The 18,646-nt window shown below is 33.0% G+C and overlaps 2 protein-coding genes across 3 annotated transcripts in view; one reads left to right on the top strand and one right to left on the bottom strand.

Moving 5' to 3' along the window:
• The window catches only part of LOC140153445 (uncharacterized), a 35,202-nt gene extending 30,898 nt beyond the window's left edge, over window positions 1-4,304 (bottom strand). Inside the window, exons 1-2 of one of the 2 annotated variants that reach the window (XM_072176200.1) lie at window positions 4,149-4,304; window positions 2,631-2,879 (exon numbers count right to left, since the gene is read on the bottom strand). In XM_072176200.1, coding sequence (XP_072032301.1) covers window positions 2,631-2,858 — 228 coding nt within the window. In that variant the 5' untranslated portion in view covers window positions 2,859-2,879; window positions 4,149-4,304. The remainder of the gene's footprint in view (window positions 1-2,630; window positions 2,880-4,148) is intronic. The other variant, XM_072176199.1, reaches the window with a different exon arrangement.
• Window positions 4,305-4,476: 172 nt separating this feature from the next.
• On the top strand, window positions 4,477-12,366 carry LOC140153444 (cAMP-responsive element-binding protein-like 2). Its single transcript, XM_072176198.1, has 3 exons — window positions 4,477-4,656; window positions 5,520-5,726; window positions 11,709-12,366. Exons 1-3 carry the CDS (start codon window positions 4,582-4,584, stop codon window positions 11,850-11,852), a joined length of 426 nt encoding a protein of 141 aa, XP_072032299.1. The 5' UTR covers window positions 4,477-4,581; the 3' UTR covers window positions 11,853-12,366.
• The last annotated feature ends 6,280 nt before the right edge of the window (window positions 12,367-18,646 follow it).

The following is an 18,646-nucleotide window of genomic DNA, read 5'->3' as shown; positions in this document are numbered from 1 at the left end:
CAGATAGCAGTGACAAAACAGAAAATGAAATGAAATAAAATTGATTTTACACAGAATGTAAAGATAATACCCGACTCTAGAACATTCTCGTCAACAGCAATTTTGGGGTGGCCTGGGTCCACAAATAGATGCGAGATTATTTTTACAATGTAATTTATGTGTCAAATGCGCATATCAATTTAAAGCGATAATTGGCGGTTTAAACGTAAATGACTGATTTTCAATAATTTAATTTTTAAAGAAATCTGTAAGCATATGGTCGAATACGATTATTTTTGTTTGATTTCTGTAATTATGTACTATAAATTTAATAAAACTATTGAAATAATTTCATTATATTAATAATCAGTAAAATAAGAAACTACTTTAAAATAAATAAGTTATATGATACTAGTTAATAAGACAAATAAAAAAGGCCGTTTGATATCACCCCTTTTATATATTTTTATATAGGTCTATAGTATATTTTGTTATCTTGGTTATTATTTTATCTTTCTTTTCCCTCATTATTTGATTCTGTCTTCCTTCTCATCTTTATTACCTTTCCTTCTTCTGTCTTTGTTTTGTTTTCGTTTCCTTTCTTTAATTCTTTTTATTCTTTCTCACTTCTTTCTGTGATCTGTCCTTGTTATTTATTTGATTGATTCCATTAATTTTTTCAGTTTCCTTTATTCTTAAATTTTCTGTTATTTGACTCTATCTTTCTTTGTTTATCTTCCTTTTATTCCTTCTCTTTTTTCTTTCTTCCTTTTATTAGTTTTCTTTTTTCTTTCTTTCTTTCTTTCTTTCTTTCTTTCTTTCTTTCTTTCTTTCTTTCTTTCTTTCTTTCTTTCTTTCTTTCTTTTTTCTTTCACTCCTGAACTTTTTTTTATTTATTTATTTCTTTAGTTATTTCTTTCCTTCTTTCTTTCACTCCTGAACTTTTTTTAATTTATTTATTTCTTTAGTTATTTCTTTCCTTCTTTTATTCTTTGTTTATCTTTCTTTCTTTTACAAAAATCATTGATAAATGGCGATGAAAACACGGTACTACCGCGTAGCTGAACTTCTTACCAGCGCCTGGCGCACACTTCACGCAGTTTTTAGTTTGACGCGCGCGTGGCGGCAAGAACTGCGAGGACAAGATTTCACAGACATTTCAGTTAGAAACGAGTGCGTACTAGACGCGTGGATTATACCCCTTAAAAATCAATAGCCGTATGAAGACATGCGCTAAGTCCCGACAATGGGCTATGTTATATTACCGCAGAGCGTGACTAGTAATATAAACCCAAACAGATTTCATAAAATCCCTGCGCAATGCTCAGAATGCTATCATTTTCATTTATACAATTTTATTAAAGCTATTTAATTATGTGAAAAGCTACCAATTAAATGTAAATGTTAAGTTCACTCTCAGATAGCAGTGACAAAACAGAAAATGAAATGAAATAAAATTGATTTTACACAGAATGTAAAGATAATACCTGACTCTAGAACATTCTCGTCAACAGCAATTTTGGGTGGCCTGGGTCCACAAATAGATGCTAGATTATTTTTACAATGTAATTTATGTGTCAAATGCGCATATCAATTTAAAGCGATAATTGGCGGTTTAAACGTAAATGACTGATTTTCAATAATTTAATTTTTAAAGAAATCTGTAAGCATATGGTCGAATACGATTATTTTTGTTTGATTTCTGTAATTATGTACTATAAATTTAATGTCAATGTTACTTTTACTCGAATGAAGCGACATACTTGAGAATTAATCAAGAAAAACACAATTTTTGTTGATAATAATAAACCTGTAAATAAACAAACTGGCAATAAGAGCGGTATATCTGATGCACTTCAAAGGCACGCTGACTACATTGTTAACACAATAGCTTGGGTCGTACCTTCTATAGAATGTTACGTAAATAATTCAATAGATGTTGGATTGACCACTTTCCATCTGTCTCACTTCCCTGTTTAGACTGAGTATTTATCCTTAACCTGCCTTTCATAAGGATAGTATTCTCACATGGGAATTGTAAGGGACACAGTCACACAGGCTACATACATGTATTATCTAACAAACACATACAGTTCTTCCTAATTTTGCCATCCTTCCTAATATTGAATCCGGAAAAATGGGCCTGTTATATTAATTCTATTATTTTCTATTCATTCTGTTTTCACATGGAGTAGCTTCAAAATGGATTAGGCCAAGTAAAAAAAATAACATCGTCCGGACTTTTTCAAAAATCTGTGAGGGAGGTCCTTATTATTTTTTATTTTTTTTATCATTCATTTCTGTGTAAAATTGCAATTGCAAAGTGTTTGTCAACACAACATAAAATCGGGGAAGCCCCCTGATATTTTTGTTATTTCCCCAAAGCCCTACCCCTAGCTTGAAGGAAGTGTTTGCAATGTGTTAAATATACATTTGATAACCAAGAACTTCTTAACATGTCTTTTCATCACAACAATTTTAGAAATTAAGTAAGGAAGCAAATAGGAAAAATAACAAAAACATTTGACAATCTCCAAAAATCGGTGAGGGCGGGGACGATATACATGTTAATTATTTTACTTAGCCTTATTTTGCAAACAAAAATGTACCACATGTGCAAAAATAGATAAGCTGATAAAGTTTTGTCTTACCAGTAATCCCGACCAAATAGGAAAGTATCCGCCAGACATGTAGCATCTGATGAAGATTGCAACGATACCCAGCAATACGCAGATACTGCCACACACCAGCTGAATCCAGCCTGTCCTGCGGGAACCGATGGAATCATAATGGGCTTGGATGTTTGGGTTGGCAGATGACACTGTTACTATCTGTTGCTGTGGTGGGTTGTACACTGGACCTGGTTGATATGCCGCCATGTTGGGTCTGGGGGCAAGGTTCTGAAGGATTGGAATGCAAGTACAGTGATGGTAATTATCACAATGATTGTATTGTCAATTATAAACAGGCATGTAAAGAAAAGACAATGATTTGTAAAGGCTCATATTGAAATACCCTACCACGTTTTCACACAGAAAGAAGGCAGGATTCCCCTCGCTAAGCACGCGCCTCAGGAAAGCTCGGTCATAAAACGGATGGATTATTATATGCATCAGTGATACACCCTGCCCAGGATTTTAACAAAAGAAGGCTAGCACAGGAAAGCTGCAGGATGGCACACACCTTCCTGTGTAAAGGAATTTCAATATGAGCCCTAATGCATTTTCCAGTACCGGTATGTTTATTAGTGTCAACATTTTTTATCATGTGACATACTCTTATGTCTTTTTCTGCCCACTAACATTGGGAATGTGATGTTATTTAATTTTTATAAAAGGTGTCATTTGAGCAACTTATTCGGGCGATATACCCATCGTGATTGGCGTTGTTTACTTCTGAATTTCTGTTGCTTTACATGGTGTCATGCTTCAAGCTCTTGACTTTACCTCATGAATGTGAACTTCATTAATTTACAAGATATAGGACCCATACACATCAAGAGCTTATAAATAAGCTAGAGGCTGTCCAACGCCGAGCTGCCCGTTTTGTACTCAATAAATACGAACGGCAGAGCAGTGTCACCAAGATGTTACAGGACTTAGACTGGCAACCCCTATACAGGAGAAAAATCTCAAGGGCTTTGATTTGATATATAAAATGATGCAGTTTGATGGCAAATTTGAATTCACCTAGCATACCTATATCATATTACATGATGTTTATTATATAGCATAAGTTACGCTAACCTTAAAAATATGCTAATATAAATAACAACAACAAAAACCCAGAGGAATGAATTGCCATAAATGATTTATGATGATTGATACCAGCAACATCTATTTGCATGCATCATCATGCATACACATGACATGATATCATCATATCCACATATATCATGCTAGCTCGTTCACGTAGCGGTTTCGTTGTCCCACTGGCCTACTTACTGGATCTGGATCTGGATCTGGATACGGTTGAGTCGGCAGTTTCAACTAACAAAAGTCGTACTATCGCCTACTTAATAACGTAGATTGCCTGGCGATCGGAGTGTTATCGTCAGAGCACCTCGGACTAATATCATGCATGTACAAAAATATATAAAAAATCTACTCAACTTTTTCACCAATTTACACATGCAGTTAAACAGCATTTCCCTCCAAAATATTTCTTACCTTGTCAATCAGTTTACCTAGATTCTATAAATCTAATGATTGATATATGTTATTTTCAGTTATCACCTGAAAATAGCTTTGAATTCCATCAATTTCATCTACTCTTCCGATCTTCTTGCAGCGCTGTGATGTTGAATATCGCAAATGACCCAGAACGACCCAAACTTGACCTCAGCCCCTCCTCGGCTCAGTACGGCTGACCTGCTTGACGAGCCAAATAGTAGAGCTCTTTTGATTGGCGTATTGTAGGACGAAGACGGCACGCAAGCTAATCGTGAAGCTCGATATGTAATGTCCTCCTAAATATAAACATTGCGTCATCATTGTTTTGGTTTTGACTGATGACGCCATTTGACGTAGGGAAACCCCACAGAGAACAGTGATTGTATAGAAGATTGTGGTTTGCTGATTGTTGAAGAAGTATTTTACAGTCATGAACGAAACTAATCCAGTATCTCAACCGGAGGAATCACCTCCAGGCTTTCACTTTGACGAACAAGATGATCGGGTAAGCATTCTTGACCTTGTTTAACGTTACTTTGATGATGATTGATGATGACTCCTTCAGTTTGAGTTTTCACATACAAAAATTACAATCCATGAATCATAACATAACGACGATGCAAAATGGATGGATATGAGGATAGAGCTAACTTGGAAGTTGGAGCTATCTCAGTCAAAATGTGTCAGATTCAGTGTGATACATGACACCATGTAATAAAGCAAGAAATTTTTGAAGTAAACAACGCTGATCACAACGCCGATGGGTATATAGCGCCTGAAAAAGTTGCTCAGATGACACCTCCGTGAATTGTTAGCATGTTATAAATCGCTTAAAAATGAGCAAACTTTGCTCTGAGGAGACAGATAAGTCATCAAAATAAATTTTGGTATAAACATTAAACGTCACAAAAAACCACATGTTTGAAAATTGGCGACAATTGAGTGACTGAAGTAGATAGTTCTATACTCCACACAGTAACTATCGTGTTGTCGTGGATAGTAGATAGATTTCTCGTCCCTGAATTCTCAATCAAAAGTTGAAGTCTAGACTGCGGAACTCAGTATTCAATGATAGTCAGTCATTTACACATTGCGTCGTTATATGACTATATTATATGTAGTTGAAAAATGGGCCAGACTGACCCAGATTTTGCGTTTTGGGATAAATTTTGCTATATTAAAACCGCCATTTTTTGGCCAAAATTGATTGATTTTGACTGAAATTTTTTGAAAAAATTCAGAATATTTTTCAAAATATATAATTGCAAAAAAAAGAAGAAGACAATTCAGACATTTATTTACTTATTTATATATTAATTATTTGTATAAAATTGAAACTATTAATTGCATTTTGATTCCTGTTTTTAGCCTAAAACTAGTGGTGGTAAAGTGCGAAGAATTGGTGGAAGAAGAGGGCGCAAACCTTCCAAGATAGATCAGAAAGCCAAGCTGGAACGTAGCAGACAGAGTGCAAGAGAATGCCGGGCTAGAAAAAAACAGAAATATCTTTATCTGGAGGAAACTGTGGCCAACAAAGAACGTGCTATATGTGCTTTGAGGGAAGAGTTAGATATGGTAAGCAAATGTTTGAACGATAGGGGCTGGGACTGGACGGTCTCAAATAATGCTACTCATTCCCATTGATCAACTCTCAAAACAGTCCATACCAGTAACCCAGCAAGTGATGGTAGCAAATTTGCTACCCTAAATGGCATAACTGTTAAACATACCCTAAATTGCATAACCATTTCCCTCTAATTGGCATAACGTCAATTTTTGAATCATTGATGGCAAAAAAGAGATCCTAAATGTTGTTAGGGTCCAAATACAACAACAGCCTAAGCACCCCCTTATCAATTATGCACCTGTTATTCTATCAAATATCTAAATTATTACCATCTAAACCTTCCAGCTTAGAATTACCTGATGAAAAAAAGATCAAGCAATACTTAATTAGGCTCAAAATATATTGCTTGAGCTGCAACACACAGCTAAACAGTATTGCAATCAATATTTTTAAGTTTTCAGAGGGTAAATTGTTTAGTATACCATTTACAGCTTGATGTGGCAGTGACATCCCTAGCAGAAATTCTATACAGCAAGAAGTGTATCAAAAGTGTATCAAAGTGTATTAAAACTGTATCAAACAGCAATTTAATACAGTTTTGATATACAAAGGGTGTATTGAAAATGTATCAACTGAAAATATAAGGTATCAAAACTGTATCAAATACCACCTAACTGTATCAAAAATGTATCAAAAGTGTATCAAATTTGAACTTAGTTAATTTTGGCCATGCTTGTGGTGTATCAAAAGTGTATCAAATTGAACTTTGCAGTTTTTCAGTGTATGTAAAGTGTATCAAAGTGAACTTTTTGGTGCTAGATGTATATCAAAAGTGTATCAAATTGGACTTAGTCAAATTCTGGCTGCATACAGTGTATCAAAAGTGTATTAAATTGGACTTTGCCTGTTTTTTAGTGTATGTAAAGTGTATCAAATTGAACTTAGTTAATTTTTGGTGTCTAGAGGTATATCAAAAGTGTATCAAATTGGACTTAGTCAAATTCTGGCTGCATACAGTGTATCAAAAGTGTATTAAATTGGACTTTGCCTGTTTTTTAGTGTATCAAAAGCGTATTAAATTGGACTTAGTTTATTTTGGGTGGCTAGAGGTATATCAAAAGTGTATCAAATTGGGCTTTCATAAACTGACCTTTTGTAGTGTATCAAAACTGTATCAATAACTGATCACATGTCTAGATAATGACTCATCATTTTCAAATTTGCCCATGTGGCATGTATGCAGTTAACACCAGGATTTGCATTTGGAAATGTACTGTATTTTAGAGCAAATTATGGTGTTTTATTTATCATGATGACGATACAAACATGCTTGTAGACTGCACATTAGGTTACAATGTAGTTGTAATCAGGGACTGTGATTAAAGAGGAAATATCTGACTTTGTTCTGATAAGGTAAGCTTACTATATATTATATATAGGGCCTCAATGTATATGTATTAAGCATGAATATAGCACATGCCTGTATAGTAGATGTTATTGGTAGCCTTTTTGTCTCTTTATTGAGGGTAACAACTTCAGTGACAAGCACTGCATTCCAAGCAGGCCTTCTGATGTATGTATGTTCCATTTTGGTTGGGTTTTGCTTCTTTTTGCAAGACTTTCTCACACATTTATCCTATTGCGTTGTAATTTTGAACGTTGATAGGGAAAGTGCATTGAGCTGCTCCGTGATGGGGAAAGTGCTAGAGGTCAGCATTAGCAGTAGAGGGCAGTGTTGAATTTGAGCTTGATTAGACTAATTTCAAAATTTGACCTTTGACCCCTTCACTTTGGGGTCACTAATGTTTGCAAATATGTTTAGATCATGTACGGATAATTCTTGTTGAATTTGAGCTTGATTGGACCAATTTTGAAATTTGAAAAACTGTATCAAAAAGTGTATAAAAAACTGTATCAAAAGTGTATCAAAACTGTATCAAAAGTGTATAAAAAACTGTATCAAAAGTGTATCAAAACTGTATCAAAAGTGTATAAAAAAATGTATGAAAAGTGTATCAAAAAACTATCAAAAGTGTATAAAAAACTGTATCAAAAGTGTATCAAAAAACTATATCAAAAGTGTATCAAATGGCATGTATCAAAAATAGGGCGGGCCAGCTGGCCAGCATTAGAATTGGAACGCTGATTTGATACAGTGACATATTTGATACACTTTTGATATAATTATGTATAAAATGTGTATAAAATGAAAGGATAAGAATTTCAATGCTAATTTGATACAGTTTAAATTGGCACGCTGATTTCATACAGTGACATATTTGATACACTTTTGATATAATTATGTATGAAATGTGTATGAAATGAAAGGATCAAAATTTCAACGCTAATTTGATACAGTTTGAATTGGAACGCTGATTTGATACAGTAACATATTCGATACACTTTTGATATAAATTATGTATGAAATGTGTATGAAATGAAAGGATAAAAATTTCAACGCTAATTTGATACAGTTTAAATTGGAACCCTGATTTGATACAGTTACATATTTCATACACTTTTGATATAATTATGTATGAAATGTGTATGAAATGAAAGGATAAAATTTGAACGCTAATTTGATACAGTTTAAATTGGAACGCTTGATTTGATACAGTTACATATTTCATACACTTTTGATATAATTATGTATGAAATGTGTATGAAATGAAAGGATAAAAATTTCAACGCTAATTTGATACAGTTTAAATTGGAACCCTCATTTGATACAGTAACATATTCGATACACTTTTGATATAAATTATGTATGAAATGTGTATGAAATGAAAGGATAAAAATTTGAACGCTAATTTGATACAGTTTAAATTGGAACCCTGATTTGATACAGTAACATATTCGATACACTTTTGATATAAATTATGTATGAAATGTGTATGAAATGAAAGGATAAAAATTTCAACGCTAATTTGATACAGTTTAAATTGGAACCCTGATTTGATACAGTTACATATTTCATACACTTTTGATATAATTATGTATGAAATGTGTATGAAATGAAAGGATAAAATTTGAACGCTAATTTGATACAGTTTAAATTGGAACGCTGATTTGATACAGTTACATATTTCATACACTTTTGATATAATTATGTTTGAAATATGTATGAAATGAAAGGATAAAAATTTGAACGCAAATTTGATACACTTTAAATTGGAACTCGTATTTGATAGAGTAATAAATACGATACACTTTTGATATAAATTATGTATGAAATGTGTATGAAATGAAAGGATAAAAATTTGAACATAAATTTGATACAGTTTAAATTGGAACCCTCATTTGATACAGTAACATATTCGATACACTTTTGATATAAATTATGTATGAAATGTGTATGAAATGAAAGGATAAAAATTTGAATGTTAATTTGATAGTTTAAATTGGAACGCTGATTTGATACAGTTACATATTTCATACACTTTTGATATAATTATGTATGAAATATGTATGAAATGAAAGGATAAAAATTTGAACGCAAATTTGATACAGTTTAAATTGGAACCCTCATTTGATACAGTAACATATTCGATACACTTTTGATATAAATTATGTATGAAATGTGTATGAAATGAAAGGATAAAAATTTGAACGCAAATTTGATACAGTTTAAATTGGAACCCTCATTTGATACAGTAACATATTCGATACACTTTTGATATAAATTATGTATGAAATGTGTATGAAATGAAAGGATAAAATTTGAACGCAAATTTGATACAGTTTAAATTGGAACCATCATTTGATACAGTAACATATTCAATACACTTTTGATATAAATTATGTATGAAATGTGTATGAAATGAAAGGATAAAAATTTCAACGAAAATTTGATACAGTTTAAATTGGAACCCTCATTTGATACAGTAACATATTCGATACACTTTTGATATAAATTATGTATGAAATGTGTATGAAATGAAAGGATAAAAATTTCAATGCTAATTTGATACAGTTTAAATTGGAACCCTCATTTGATACAGTAACATATTCGATACACTTTTGATATAAATGATGTATGAAATGTGTATGAAATGAAAGTATAAAAATTTGAACGCTAATTTGATACAGTTTAAATTGGAACCCTGATTTGATACAGTAACATATTCAATACACTTTTGATATAAATTATGAATGAAATGTGTATGAAATGAAAGGATAAAAATTTCAATGCTAATTTGATACAGTTTAAATTGGAACCCTCATTTGATACAGTAACATATTCGATACACTTTTGATATAAATTATGTATGAAATGTGTATGAAATGAAAGGATAAAAATTTGAACGCTAATTTGATACAGTTTAAATTGGAACCCTGATTTGATACAGTTACTTATTTGATACACTTTTGATATAATTATGTATCAAATATGTATGAAATGAAAGGATACATTTCATTTGATACTTTTTGATACATTATCTTGGCATTTGATACACTTTTGATATGTATAAAATGTGTATGCAATGTTAATTTGATAAAATTTGAATGTTAATTTGATAGTTTAAATTGGAACGCTGATTTGATACAGTTACATATTTCATACACTTTTGATATAATTATGTATGAAATATGTATGAAATGAAAGGATAAAAATTTGAACATAAATTTGATACAGTTTAAATTGGAACCCTCATTTGATACAGTAACATATTCGATACACTTTTGATATAAATTATGTATGAAATGTGTATGAAATGAAAGGATAAAAATTTGAACGCAAATTTGATACAGTTTAAATTGGAACCCTCATTTGATACAGTAACATATTCGATACACTTTTGATATAAATTATGTATGAAATGTGTATGAAATGAAAGGATAAAAATTTGAACATAAATTTGATACAGTTTAAATTGGAACCCTCATTTGATACAGTAACATATTCAATACACTTTTGATATAAATTATGTATGAAATGTGTATGAAATGAAAGGATAAAATTTCAACGAAAATTTGATACAGTTTAAATTGGAACCCTCATTTGATACAGTAACATATTCGATACACTTTTGATATAAATTATGTATGAAATGTGTATGAAATGAAAGGATAAAAATTTCAATGCTAATTTGATACAGTTTAAATTGGAACCCTCATTTGATACAGTAACATATTCGATACACTTTTGATATAAATGATGTATGAAATGTGTATGAAATGAAAGTATAAAAATTTGAACGCTAATTTGATACAGTTTAAATTGGAACCCTGATTTGATACAGTAACATATTCAATACACTTTTGATATAAATTATGAATGAAATGTGTATGAAATGAAAGGATAAAAATTTCAATGCTAATTTGATACAGTTTAAATTGGAACCCTCATTTGATACAGTAACATATTCGATACACTTTTGATATAAATTATGTATGAAATGTGTATGAAATGAAAGGATAAAAATTTGAACGCTAATTTGATACAGTTTAAATTGGAACCCTGATTTGATACAGTTACTTATTTGATACACTTTTGATATAATTATGTATCAAATATGTATGAAATGAAAGGATACATTTCATTTGATACTTTTTTGATACATTATCTTGGCATTTGATACACTTTTGATATGTATAAAATGTGTATGCAATGTTAATTTGATACAGTTTTGATACATAAAAGTGTATGAAATGAGGGTTCCAATTCAAAGCCTTTTATTTCATACATTTTTCATACGTATCAAAAGTGGTGTATCAAAAGTGTATCAAATTTCAGCCAGGGATCAGTGCGCATTTTATTGGGTGCAGCCTAAAATCGCTAGGGTTGGCTCAAAACGCTGGCACTCACATGCTTAAAGAAGCCGAATAGATGCACTCTGTAAAAAGCTGCCTCAACGCATTGACGTCACTGCCATATCAGTATGAAAAATGGAATAGCTCTAGAGTGGCCAGTGTATTTAGATATTTTTCTATATTTGTTATAATTTATCCTGTTTGTTTAAAATTTACTCATCTATTTTTACTTTCAGTATAAACAGTGGTGCAGAGATGTGGACAAAGGTATTGTGCCACCAGAGATAAAAGAAGCACTAAAGGATGCTAAACAAACAGCCGATACATCATCAGACTTGAATCAGTCTAAAGACATTATGGATAGAGAAACACAGGATTGACAGTGACAAACTGCCAAGTGTAGACACATCATCAGACTTGGATCAGTCTAAAAATATTATGGACAGAGAAACACAGGATTGACAATGAAAAACTGCCGTGTGCTGACACATCATCAGACTTGGATCAGTCTAAGGGCTCATATTGAAATTCCGGCCCTTACACAGGAAGGTGTGCGCCATCCTGCAGCTTTCCTGTGCTAGCCTTCTTTTGTTAAAATCCTGGGCAGGGTGTATCACTGATGCATATAATCCATCCGCTTTATGACCGAGCTTTCCTGAGGCGCGCGCTTAGCGAGGGGAATCCTGCCTTCTTTCTGTGTGAAAACGTGGTAGGGTATTTCAATATGAGCCCTAAAGACATTATGGACAGAGGAACACAGAATTGACAATGACAGAAAATGCCTGTGACTCAGTGACTACTGTATTAAACCATGGGAATAGAAGATCTCTACTATTTCCATGATTAAACTAAGTGTGTGTTATAACCCCCTGGCAACTACAGGGTTTATACCAGGATATCTTGTACATTAAATTTTTTGGTCAACAGTGTAGTGGATTCATGAAGACTATGAAGACTATTGTAGAACGCCCTTGCACAGTGCTGTTGTGGGATTATAGGGTGATTGCACAAAAAGTCATTAGTTCAAATCGTCCTCCAGAAGACATGCAATGCAATGCATGGAGTACAAAATAATCAATACCACTTTAACAGGTGATTGGTATTGTACTCCATGGATTTGCATGTCTTCTGGAGGATGATTTGAACCAATGACCTTCCGTGCAACCGCCCTATACATGTATGATGATTAGAACCAAATTTGTTGTGTTTTCTCTATGTACAAATGTGCAGGTAAAAATGGTCCTGAATGAAAGCTAATTGCAGGTCGTCCTCCACACCAATTTCGAGCGGTGAAGTAAACTGGCCTCAAAAAGAAACTTATAATTTTTCACAAGGTCATATCTTAAAATCCTGTCTATAAAAATGAACAAAAATTACACACAGGATTACTTCCATACTCTACTCTAAACACATGTCAGTAACCAAGCAGTTGTCCAACTGACACAACAGCAAAATGCACTGACATGGAACACCGTCCTGGACCACATTCACATCCCAACAGATTTCTTTTGCTGGGTTCCAATTATTCGCCTGTGAATGTGGTCCCGGAAACTGTTCAGTGTCGGTGCATTTTACTGTTGTGTCAGTTGGACAACTGCTTGGTTACTGACATGTGTTTAGAGTAGAGTATTGAAGTAATACTGTGTGTAATATTTGTTCATGTACAGGCAAATAATTGGAACCCAGCAAAAGAAATCTGTTGGGCTATTAATGTCGTCCAGGAAGGTGTTCCTTGTCAGTGCATTTTGCTGTTGTGTCAGTTGGACAACTGTTTGGTTACTGACCAGTGTTTAAAGTAGAGTATTGAAGTACTAGTAATCCTGTGTGCAATTTTGGTTCATTTTTATGGAGAGGATTTTAAGATATGACCTTGTGAAAAATTATAAGTTTCTTTTTGAGGCCAGTTTAGATAAATGTACCATATGATCTAAGCAATCAATTGAGTTCACTTTGGCCTTGCATGCTTTTTTTGCACCCACTCAATAAGGCTAGGGATTCATCTGCATAGCATAGTACATGCAGCATGCATAGTACATGTACATGTATGATTGATGCCGGAAGCCATTAATATTGAGTTCAAGAATGAATGTATTGGTCTGTCTGTTCTTCAACCTCAACCCCCCCCCCCTTTGAAGCATGTGCAACAACTTTTCCTATAGTAATTCTATGGCTATCCCTTTAGCCATGCTTTAGCGTAACTTGATTTTTAATTTCTGAAACTAAATTTTCTTTATTTCATTCAGAAAGCAGAAAGACTTATTTTATTCCACATCCTATAAATTTATGAATAGTTTCAATCATCCAGGTAGATCAAATAGTTGACTAAATTATAATTCTATTCAACTGGACTTACTATTTTGTGTACGGTATCACGTCATATCCATGACACATCATCAGGCCGACTGATCTTGAATTGGCTCTGTATTCTTGACCTGTGACGTCACGATGGTAGGTGTGACGTCGACTGATAGTCGGTTTGTAACTCTTGGACAAGTTGTGGCGTGCCCCCCATGATTCAAAGTTGGTTCCTCCCTGCAACATACATTGTATTGCTTCTTTCACTCCTCTTTCGTATCACCTATTTTCTTTGTCAAGCACAATAACACATCCTATAAACTTAATACTTTTATTGTATTTTTGCAGTGGCATACAGAAGGATCCCCCAGCTCAAAATACTGGGACAAAAATTGACCAAAATTTGCAATGTGCTTCTTTCTTTTGGCCTGTTTCAACCCAATATTAGCCTCATTTTGACCCATTTAAGCATTAAAATGTCATATTTTTACATGATCTGTGCACATTTCTTATTCTTGGAGCGCTGAAATCCCCCCCTTGGAAATTTTTGTATGCCACTGTATGGTTGCCAGAAGTTGAATACTGTGTGAGTGGTAATTTTTTTGAGCTTTCATTTTCACGACTAGAGGTTAGATTTCGAAAACACAAACATGAAATGTTGTCATTTGATTAGGCATGAATTATGTGCAAAATGTCAATACGCACAAAGATCTCCTGTGTGGGAAATTGCAAACAAATCTGTATGTAAAATAAACACTTTATATTGTATTGTCTGTAATAAACACACTGAGGTGTGTGATTTTTTTTGAAAGGGCATTTATATTTGGCAATTTTTCAGTGAAAAAAAGCTTAAAATTGTGGTGAAAATGGCAAAGTATCACTCTTTTCTGGTTCATTTCCGATATGCAATATGGCGTAAAAACATATCGCGGTACATGCTACAATATTGCATTAAATGCTGCTTGTGCATTCTCAGCAAGAATGTGATTTACTTAGTGAAATTTTATCATGATTTGGTAATGAACTGGATGCAAGTTTCCATGCAATTTAGTCACTGATGCCATCTTTGCTTACTCACATGATCAGGGTTGTAGCTATATACAGTGGGCAGTGGTGGATGGCAGAGCTTGCCAGAGCCCACCACTCAGTTTTGGAGCCCACCACAACTGCAATTTGGGCATTGGAGCCCACCACTCAAGAGTCCAAAATTGCACAATTTTGTTAAATTAGTCAAGAATTTGATCAATTTTGACAACAAATGGCCAAATATTCAAGATTTTCATCAAATGCCACAGCACTAAAAATGTCTTAGCTAAAACCCTGCACATGATATATATCATGAAAATTTTGTATATCCGTTATTTTTTCATTGAAAAATCGCAGGGGGCATGTATTTAAGGGAGGATCGTTTATCACAAACAATATGGTATGTATTATGTAATGTAATTATGTATATAAAATGATTTATATTAGTTAGTAACATATATATATATATATATATATATTTATAAAATCTTTGTGTGACTCCATTATATATGTACTTTTGACTTATATTATATTACAAATATAATTATATATCAATAAATTAAAGTTTTATATTTTATACCAGAATCAATTATTATAATAACAAAAGTATTGTATATTCATTGAGAGCATTTTAGCCACCAACTGGGATGGAAATGAAAGGTATTTAGGCCTCAGTGGGAGCACTCTGCTGCTGGCATTTTTGTTGTTGATTAAATTTGAACTTTTAGCCAGTTTGCCTGATTTAGAAAGTAACAGGGAAAATGGAAATATCTTAATGAAAGTTGGTCAGCAATCAGCATGATACATGTAGTATTATGAATTATGATATCGAACCGTATTTGCCAAGATTAATAATAAGAACAAGTATTGTATTAACTCTCTATCTTGGCATGGTAGTTAGTTTGCTAAGCTAAGTATAGATGACTCATAACTTGTCATTATATCAAAGTTTCAGATATGCATACTTGTTTTCAAATATGTATTGCCCATGGATACATATGGTACTTGTTACATGTTCCTGATATGAAATTTATTTGACTCCCAACAATGTTGTAATATAATACATTTGAAATGGTATTAATTTGTGTCAGCTTGCAGGATGTTATTTACTGCAGTTTTATGTGTTTTATTTTATTTAAGTATGCCTTTCTTTGACAATGATTACTTGCCAGAACACATACTTGTGACACAATCTGCTCCATGGGGGCCAAAGGAGGCATGTTTGAAAATTGAGTTACTATAATTATTTCACTGAAAACACCAAAGGTCTACCATACTTGGTTCTAAAGTTATGAAGTTTTGTGACATTGTTTTTCTTATGTATTTTATTGTTTTTACTTCATAATTATGTTTGCCTTTATCTCAATTTCAAATTTGCCACCTTTGGCCTCCATGGACCAGAACGTGTCACACACTGTAAAAACTTGATAGTTAGCATATGTGCTTACTATCAAGCACTTTTGAAAACATGAAATTGTACCATAGTCTGGTGCTTAATCAACTGAGCTAATGGGGATGAGACAGAAAATAATTTACAGGTTAACTTGTTCGTATATAACTATGTGTATCGATGATTTGCTTAAAACTCTTTACACTTTTGTGGATGGGGCTCTTTATGTTTGCATGTTTTAAAAGTGCTCAATAGTGCTTAAAATATGTCAACTCCAGTGTAAATTTATGGAATTCCCGTATTCAGTGCACCTGTAAATGACTGGGTTTGAAATATTTTGTAGAATTTTAATGTAATATGTATGTTAATTGCTGCAGTTGAGATAGTTCTTGTATTTCATTGCAACATGTTGTTATGAAAATAAATATATATATTATGTGCTGTAAAAAGTGTATACCTTGTATCAGATGTGTTTTTGTTCCTGTCAAAGATCTTTCAATAAAATCAAGGGAGTGGTCAGAAATAATTTGGTGGGGTGGAACGCACATTTTACTTTTCATGTATAAAAACTTTTTGACCCCCTCTTTGCAAACCAGAAACTTTTGACCCCTTTATGGATTTTTAAAAGTTAACTTTTATGAACCCCTCTCATGTTAGGTTGAAATGTTTTTGACCCTGTTTCCACCAATGATATTGGAATAGTATCCCCTAGATACTGATGTTCACATAATTCTAGTTATACATGTATGCACAAGAATAGAGATTGTCAACTAGCAGAAGAATCCTCTCGACAGGGATCTAAGTTTTCTTCAAAATAGGGATTGGGATTTTTATATATAAGGTGGTACTACACCCCTGGCCAATTGTGTGCCTATTTTTGCATTTTTCTCAAAAATTATTGCACATTGGTGACAAGTAAGATATGTATATTATAGGGGCAAGGACTACAACTACTGCACTGGACATTTTATTTCAGCACAGACAAAGAGTTGTATAGTTAGTCAAAAATGAGGGAACCCCAATATTTGATCAGTAACTACTTGTGTTGAGTCACTGAAATTTCAGTGTAGTAACTGGATTTCTTGCCCCTATAATATACATAACTTTTGTCACCAGTGTTTTATTAGTTTTTGAGAAAAATGCAAAAATAGTCACAAATTTATCAAGGGGTGTAGTACCACCTTAAGTCAGGATATATTTATTAAGGATGAACTTAATTTTACCACAAAAAAGCCCACCAATGTGATAAATTTAATGTTATTCTGACCATTTGTATGCGTTCACAAACAACCAAATAATATACACAATGAAAACAATTTTTCTTACATTCCTGATGTTTAATAAATCATCATTTCAGTATAGTTGCATAGTACATGAATAAAAAAACGGGTTTTATACAAAATACAAAAATATTATACATTAAAGCTATTTCTACCTGTTAAGTTTGCATAGTTAGTGATCATACACATAGTAATACTTACTAGTTAATAGTTGCATAGATAGTAGTACTATTATTATGTACTATTTGGACAATGGCTGACTAATTTTATTACTGCAAAAATACAAAAATAGTATTGAACAGAAAATTTGAAATTGGTAGACCTCAAAAGACATTTGATTCTATTTTGCTTTGCATCGACTGAATCAAATTCAAATCTGAACAGAAAATTTGAAATTGGTAGACCTTAAAAAGTCACTTAATTCTATTTTGCTTTGCATCAACATCAACTGAATCAAATTCAAAACTGATATTGGAAATTCATTTCATCATGTGATGAAAGGTACAACACTTACGCATATAGAGTTACAACACAAGTCAGGAGAGAAGTCAACCAGTACCCCCATTTCTGCAAGTCCTCATATATGGACAAATAATGAACCTCTGTAGACTATTTGCGCCAACTATAATTTGTTTTAGTGAGCGCTAGGTGTTACACGTAACATATGTTAACCTTTCTATCGCTCATGGTTTCAAATACGACAAATATTATTGCCGCAAAAATATCCAAAGGTACATTATTTTGGTCCTCATGTGTGACAGTACAATATGGGGATATGTGAAGACTTGTTTCCTTCTTTTGAAATCCTTTGATTGAAGAAGTACATATTCTTCAAAAGTGAAGTAAGCCTCAAACCAGTAATGGTGACTGTCATGGACGGATTGCCTGCAGCAGCCTGTTGTACATGGAAATAAGCATTTTTTCTCAATTGCATAAATTTAGTATTAACTAACAAAATATTTATCCATAGTGTGCCTCACCTCTTGTTGAATGTAACTCTATGTTGGATTGCACAGAGATCAAGATTCGAACCAAGATGCGTTTACGCGGTTGCGTAGCCAGCATACGGACACGTTGCCCTTCTATGTATGCCTATACGCCCTGCGAGATTAGATTAGCATGCATAAATCAAATCTACTACTGCCAAATCCAACATTGCGTTACTCTCAACTTGAGACCAGAC

This window comes from Amphiura filiformis, chromosome 5 (genome assembly GCF_039555335.1).
Source record: "Amphiura filiformis chromosome 5, Afil_fr2py, whole genome shotgun sequence".
Classification (NCBI taxonomy): domain Eukaryota; kingdom Metazoa; phylum Echinodermata; class Ophiuroidea; order Amphilepidida; family Amphiuridae; genus Amphiura; species Amphiura filiformis.
The sequence above is the reverse complement of the archived record's forward strand: the minus strand, read 5'-3'. Positions and strand labels throughout refer to the sequence as shown.